This window comes from Lithobates pipiens, unplaced genomic scaffold (genome assembly GCF_037356315.1).
Source record: "Lithobates pipiens isolate NorthernLeopardFrog02 unplaced genomic scaffold, aLitPip1_a1.2 Scaffold_16, whole genome shotgun sequence".
Lineage (NCBI taxonomy): Eukaryota > Metazoa > Chordata > Amphibia > Anura > Ranidae > Lithobates > Lithobates pipiens.
The window spans coordinates 213,481,529-213,489,145 of NW_027507748.1; the positions used below are offsets into that span (position 1 = coordinate 213,481,529).

A 7,617-nucleotide genomic window follows, 5' to 3' on the forward strand; every position below is an offset into this window, starting at 1 on the left:
CGACCGCGCAATTGTCAGTTAAAGCGACGCAATGCCGAATTGCAAAAAGGGGCCTGGTCCTTTGGCTGTAAATTGGTCCGGGGCTTAAGTGGTTAATGTACATTGCAAGGATTTTAACAAACTTTGTTGCAGATTCCTACCTTTTGTTATTCTGAAGAAATAGCCGTGTGCTTGTCTGTGTCCATGTACATCTGTATAGGAGTGATTTTATAAGTATCAGTCAGCTGCTGCACCTGCAGATTTCCCTTTAAGAATGTCTCACCAAAAATTATATTTTTGTTGCAAGGGATGCTCAAAATCTGATTTATATCTTAGTGCAGACTTCTGGGAAAATCTGTAAGCCAATCACACAAGCAGGACATTTTCTGGGGCGTTCTGCACACCATATGTGTACAGAATGCCTCCAGGTTGCCATAGTGCATTGCATTTTACAGAAAATTACAATGCTGCAGACTCAAAAAGGAAGGCTCATTTTTAATAAAATTCAGTTACAATATGACTTGTGTAGCAATTGTATATGCTACATTTTTTTTTTTTTATTTGCAAATTTTTTTCCCCCGAAGAGGAGTTACCTTTTAAGCTGGCCATACACTGTTAGATTGCACTTGTTAAAACTATAGGCTGAACAAAAGAAGTTTAAGCCCTTGTACACACGGTCAGACATTCCGACAACAAAATCCATCGATTTTGTCCAACGGATTTTGTCCGAAACTGGTGTTGCACACACACGGTCGGACAAAGTTGTCAGAAAATCCGATCGTTTGGAACGTGATGACGTTATTTAGTTACGACAGGACTACATTCAAGCTTGTAACCAATAGCTTTGGTCTAGGAATTTGATATGAGCATGCGTGGCACTTTGTCCGATCAGAATGCTCTACAAACGATCGGGCAAAGTCCGATCGGATCATGTTATCGGAAAATTTTTATATCCAGCTCTCAAACTTTGTCAGTCGGACATTCCGACGGAAAAAGTCAGATGAAGCCCACACATGGTCCGATCGGCCATTTTCCGTCGGAATGTCCGACCGTGTGTACAAGGGCTAACAGATTCCTTGATCCACACTAACAGCACAAATGGACAACCCTCTGCTGGGCAGAATAACCAAACAGCAGCTGCATCTGCTTGGACCACCAAAAGAAAGCTCTATTTTTGGGAAAAAGAGGACATAAATTTTGTTTGGGAGCCATGTCAAACGACCATGCAATTGTCAGTTAAAGCAACGCAGTGCCGAATCGCAAAAAGTGCTCTTGTCAGGAAGGGAGTAAAATCTTCCAGGGCTGAAGCAGTTAAAGCAGAAATAAACCCTTCAATGCAATGGTTTCAAAAAGCAGTTACATTACAGGCACATGCCAGAAATGTTAGCTGTCACATTTGCTTGTACTCTCAACCAAACTGTCAAACTATCAAATGGCTGGTGTCATAACTGATCACATGTGCAGCTCCATGGCAACTGCAGATCAAACAGAGGCTAAGATGGCAGCTTCTGTGGCTGAAAAGGTTAATATTCTATAAAAGCATGGGGCTGACTGTAACAACTAATGCCGCGTACACACGACCGGACTTTTCGAGGGACAAGGTCTTTCGACGGAGTTCTGACAGAGTTCTGACGGACTTTGCGAATGAACGGACTTGGCCACACATAATCACACCAAAGTCCGACGGATTTGAACGTGATGACATACGACTGGACTAGAATAAGGAAGTTCATAGCCAGTAGCCAATAGCTGCCCTCTCGTCGGTTTTTGTCTGTCGGACTAGCATACACACGAGCGGATTTCTCGGTAGGAACTGGGTCCGGCGGAGTTCTGGCGGAAAAATTTGAAACATGTTCCATTTCTAAAGTCTGTCAGACTTTTGCAAATCAAAAGTCCGCTGCAGCCCACACATGATCGAATGGTCTGCTGGAATTGTTCCGTCGGACTTTTGATGTTGAAAAGTCTAGTCGTGTGTACGCGGCATAAACAGACTTCAACTGTCACTTTTTTAGGTTTGAAAATGCACAGAATACAACGGACTTTGTCAGAACCATGCTTTTTTTTTTTTTTTTTTTCACTTTTTTGCAAGTTTTCTATTTCAAAAGTAGTGGAAAATTTTGTTGAAATTGATTTGTACCCGCATCATGATCATGAAAGCGGGACTAAACCCATCCAGTTAACAACTTACAAAAACAGGCCTCATGCACACTGGATGTTTTTACAGCTGCTGTTTTTGGCTTCAGCCAGTAAAATACCCAGCACGTTACCCTATGTGTCCATGCACACATAGGCTTTTATCCGCATTTTTTGGCAACAGCATTTTCTGACTGGAAAAAAACCCAAGAACTAGTGGGTTGAAGAGGAGTTTTTCAGCTGATGTGGCCTTCTTGTCCACATCAGTGCCTGACCTCACAAATGCGCTTCTTGAAGAATGGTCAAACAGTCCCATAGACACACCCCTAAACTTTGTGGACGGCCTTCTCAGAAGAGTTGAAGTTGTTATAGCTGCAAAGAGTGGGCCAACTCAATATTGAACCCTACGGACTAAGACTGAGATGCCATTAAATTTCATGTGCGTGTAAAGGCAAGCATCCCAATACTTTTGGTAATATAGTGTATAGACTGTATAGAGCTGCATTCTGGCAAAAATGAGAATCACTATTTTTTTGCTTAGGATGAAAAGATCACGATTCTCGCGGCGTAAAATCTTTCACATTATACAAAAAAAAATGGGCTAACTTTACTGGTAAGTATTTTTTTAATTCATTAAAGTGTAATTTTTTTCCAAATAAATTGCATTTGAACAACTGCTGCGCAAATACAGTATGACATAAAATATTGCAACAACCACCATTTTATTATCAAGGGTCTCTACTAAAAAAATATATACATATAATGCTTGGGGATTCTGAGTAATTTTATAGCAAAAAAAAAAAAAAAAAGATTTAACTTGAAACCAACAAATGTCAGAAAAAGGTTTAGTGTTTTAGTGGTTAAACTTCCTTCATTTACACATCAAATTGTATTCCTTTGATCTAAAGGACAAATTGTTACAATGTTTATACTTAAATTCCACTGCTAAAGAATGTTGTTATTCTTGGCAGACTGCCCGTTTTTTTTTTTTGTTTTGTTTTGTTTTATTTCTTTTCTTTTCATTTGATGGCTGTCAGCTTTAGCAGAGCAGAGAGAATTCTTTGCATAGAAAGAATCGGGAAATACTTTGTCAAGATCGCAATGAGGAAAAAAATTACGATAACAATTCTTAACAATTAATCATGCAGCTCTAATACAGTGCATCCGGAAAGTATTCACAGCATTTCACTTTTTCCACATTTTGTTATGTTACAGCATTATTCCAAAATGGGTTAAATTCAATATTTTCCTCAAAATTTTACAAACAATACCCATAGTGGCAACGCAAAAGAAGTTTGTTTAAAATCTTTGCAAATTTATTAAAAATAAAAAAACGAAAAAAAATCCAATGTACATAAGTATTCACAGCCTTTGCTCAATACTTTCTTGAAGCACCTTTGGCACCAATTACAGCTTTAAGTCTCTTGGATTATGATGCTACAAGCTTGGCACACCTATTTTTGGGCAGTTTCTCCTATTCTTTGCAGGACTTCTCAAGTTCCATCAGGTTGGATGGGGAGCATCGGTGCACAGACATTTTCAGATATCTCCAGGGATGTTCAGTCAGGTTCAATTCTGGGCTCTGGCTGGGCCACTCAAGGACATTCACAAAGTTGTCCTGTAGCCACTCCTTTGCTATCTTGGCTGTGTGCTTAGGGTCGTTGTCCTGTTGGAAGATAAACCTTTGCCCCAGTCTGAGGTCCAGAGCTCTCTGGCGTAGGTTTTAATCAAGGATGCCTCTGTACATTGCTTCATTCATCTTTCCCTCCATCCTGACTAGTCTCCCAGTTCCTGCTGTGGAAAAACATCCCCACAGTATGATGCTGCCACCACCATGCTTCACTGTATGGATGGTATTGGCCAGGTGATGACCGATGCCTGGTTTCCTCCATTCATGACGCTTGCCATTCAGGCCAAAGAGTTCAACCTTTGTTTCACCAGACCAAAGAATTTTGTTTCTCATGGTCTGAGAGTCCTTTAGGTGCCTTTTTGGCAAACTCCAGGTGGGCTGTCATGTGTCTTTTACTGAGGAGTGACTCTATTTGGCCACTCTACCATACAGGCATGATTGGTGGAGTGCTGCAGAGTTGGTTGTTCTTCTGGAAGGTTCTCCTCTCTCCACAGAAAAATGCTGGAGCTCTGTCAGAGTGATCATCAGGTTTTTGGTCACCTCCCTAAAGCCATTCTCCCCCAATCGCTAAGTTTGGCTCAGGCGGCCCTCTCTAGGAAGAGTCCTGGTGGTTCCAAACTTCTTCCATTTATGGATGATGGAGGCCACTGTGCTCATTGGGATCTTCAATGCTGCAGAAAATGTTCTGTACCCTTCCCCAGATCTTGTCTCGGAGGTCTACAGACAATTCGTTGGACTTCACGGTTTGGTTTGTGCTCTGACTGACATACACTGTTAACTGTGGGACCTGATATAGACAGATGTGTGCTTTTCCAAAACATGTCCAATCAACTGAAATTACCACAGGTGGACTCCAATAAAGTTGAAGAAACATCTCAAAGATGATCAGTGGAAACAGGATGCACCTAAGCTCAATTTTGAGTGTCATGGCAAAGGCTTTGAATACTTATGTACATGTGATTTTTTTTTCTTTTTTCTTTTTATTAAATTTGCAAAGATTTCAAACAAAACTCCTTTTACATTGTCATTATGGTGTACTCTTTGTAGAATTTTTAGGGAAATAATGAATTTAATCCATTTTGGAATAAGGCTGTAACATAACAAAATGTGAAAAATGTGAAGCGCTACTTTCCCGGATGCACGGTATACCATAGTTTGTGGACTCTATAACTTTCCTACAGTCCAGAGCTGCATGATTAATAGTTAACAATCGAGATTGCGTTTTTTTTCCCCCTTGCAATCTTAACAAAGCTGTTTCCTGATTCTTTCTATGCAGAGAATTTTCTGCTCAAGCCGACAGCTGTCAATAAAAAAAAAAACAGGCAGTTTGCCAAGTTTCACAACATTCCTCAGCCCTGAGCTAACTATATACATTGTAATGTTTTGTTCTTTAGATCAAAGGAATGAACTGTTCCGTCTGTAAATTAGGGAAGTTTGACCACTTAAAGCGGAGTTCCTTCCAAAAGTGGAACTTCCGCTAATTTGTCTCCTCTCCCCCTCCGGTGTCACAATTGCCACCTTTCGGGGGGGGACAGGATACCTGTCTTTGACAGGTATCCTGTTCCCACTTCTGGGAGTCTGGGCTGCAGCTCGTGATATGACCCCGGGGCTCCCTCCTCCTTCCACCTCCTCTCCCTGACACCGGGCCAGTAGGAAAGAGGAGCTGGGCCTCCTGCATGCACAGTAGGGTTCCTGGCGTGAAGCCGTAAGGCCAGTAGGAGAGAGGAGCGGAGCTTCACGCATGCACAGTAGGGTTACCGGCATGAAGCCGTAAGGCCAGTAGGAGAGTGGAGCGGGGCTTCGTGCATGTGCAGTAGGGTTCCTGGTGTGAAGCCGTAAGACCAGTAGGAAAGAGGAGCGGGGCCTCACGCATCTGCACTAGGGTTCCCGGCAAGCGAAGCCGTAAGGCTACACTGCCGGGTTCCCTTACCCACAATAGAGGCAGCATGCACCCGACAGCTGGTGAAAATATCAGCTGCAGTGCTGACATTGCGGGACTCCAGGACAGGTAAATGTCCTATTGTTAAAAGCCAGCAGCTGCAGTATATGTAGCTGCTGGCTTTTAATAGTTTTTTTTCTGTAACACCGCTTTACAGACTAAACCTTTTTCTGACACTTGTTGGTTTCAAGTTAAAATCATTATTTTGTGCTAGAAAATTACTATATATATATATATATATATATATATATATATTTTATTTTTTTTTATTTATTTTTTTTGCAGAGACCCTAGAGAATAAAATGTTGGTTTTTTGCAATATTTTATGTCACACTGTATTTGCGCAGCAGTCTTTCACAAAAAAAAATACCCTTTAATGAATGAAAAAAAAACTAAACAGTAAAGTTAACCCAATTTTTATTTTTTATTTTTTGTATAATGTGAAAGATGAAGTTACTCTGCGAGAATCGTGATCTTTATTCTGAGCAAAAAAAAATTGTGATTCTCATTTTGGCCAGAATCGTGCAGCTCTACGACAGACTAAATAATATACACTGATTTGGGTGATTTTCACCAAAGACATGTAGCAGAATACATTTTGGGTTAAATTGGGTTAAATTTATGAAGAACAATTATTGTTCTTTTATATAATTGTTATTATAACTGTTGCAAAACAGAAACAAGGAAAAACGTGTAAATAAATAAATAAATCAGTATTCTTTTTTGTTTATTTAGCAAGTGATAAAAAAGAAAAACAGTGATCAGTAAATACCACCAAAAGAAAGCTCTAGTTGTGTGAACAAAATGATACAAAATGTAGTGTTGCATGACTGCGCAATTGTCATTCAAATTGCGACAGCTGAGAATTGTCCTGGGCAGGAAGGGGGTGAAGATGGGCAGTATTGAAGTGGTTAAGGAGAAGGAGAAAAGAGAAGAGGGTATGTAATAGGTGATGGGGGGAGAAGGAGGGGTCTGTGGGAAGGAGAAAGAAAGAGTCGCTTCTAGTTACTGGTATGCGGAAATAAAGAAGCTCCTTTGATTTCCAGCATCTCCAGCACTCCATCCAGCACTCCTCCCATCACCTCACCCTCTGCTCCCCACAAGGTGTGACAATGACATCCACACATGTCACCAGCACAACATCAACAAATAAGAGGAGCACTGATGTCACAAAAGTCTGCACACAGGACAATGAGCACTTACCTCCTCCAGAGCTGTCACTCCCTGTCTACACTTGTGTGCCTTGCTGAGAAAGTTGGGTAGGGGTCCCTCAGAGCTGATCTCCTGGAAGAGGCTGAGTGCTGTGGCGTCTGGCATGGTGCTCACCTCCTTCTTCATCACTACATAGGAGATCGCTGGCTACACACCATCTGCTGACATGGCGATCCCCAACATCTCACTCCTCATTCAGATGATGATCCCCTTTCACTTTTACAAGGTCCGTCATGGAAAATGATTGCTAATCATTGCTTCTCCATGGTGGACCTGATCTCCTTCTTGGGCAGGACACTAAGGATGGACTTGCAGGCAAAGTTTATTTGTTGATGGGATGGCCCGATCTGTGTGCTGTCAGCAGCTCCTCTGTAGTCAAGAAAGTTGTAGGGGGATCAGGAGTCCCAGGTTGGTTTCACTGGGGAGGAGGAGGAGGAGGAGGAGGAGGGGGATCTCCTGCTGCTCTGCCTCCCTCCTCCTGGCCGATCCCAGTCACGTGACGGCTCCGGAGCAGAGAGCGAAGTCTCGGCACGTTGGCTGTACATTTCTCCTCTACAAGTATGTGACCTGCAAAGTGCCGAGTACAAGGTGACAACACTGACACAGCAAAGCAGGGGACACTCATCTGGAGCTCATCCCTTCACATGTCAGCTTTTCTTCTCTAAAGTAGTAATAAACCTGCACACTGAACACAATACAATAAACATTCCCTAGTATCCCCAGG

At 41.9% G+C, this 7,617-nt stretch overlaps 1 protein-coding gene across 1 annotated transcript in view; it reads right to left on the reverse strand.

Annotated features, from left to right (window-relative positions):
- Positions 1 to 7,334, reverse strand: part of LOC143982350 (arf-GAP with SH3 domain, ANK repeat and PH domain-containing protein 3-like) — a 114,569-nt gene extending 107,235 nt beyond the window's left edge. Inside the window, exon 1 of the mRNA XM_077480988.1 lies at positions 6,885 to 7,334. Coding sequence (XP_077337114.1) covers positions 6,885 to 7,019 — 135 coding nt within the window. The 5' untranslated portion in view covers positions 7,020 to 7,334. The remainder of the gene's footprint in view (positions 1 to 6,884) is intronic.
- Between the last annotated feature and the right edge of the window lie 283 nt (positions 7,335 to 7,617).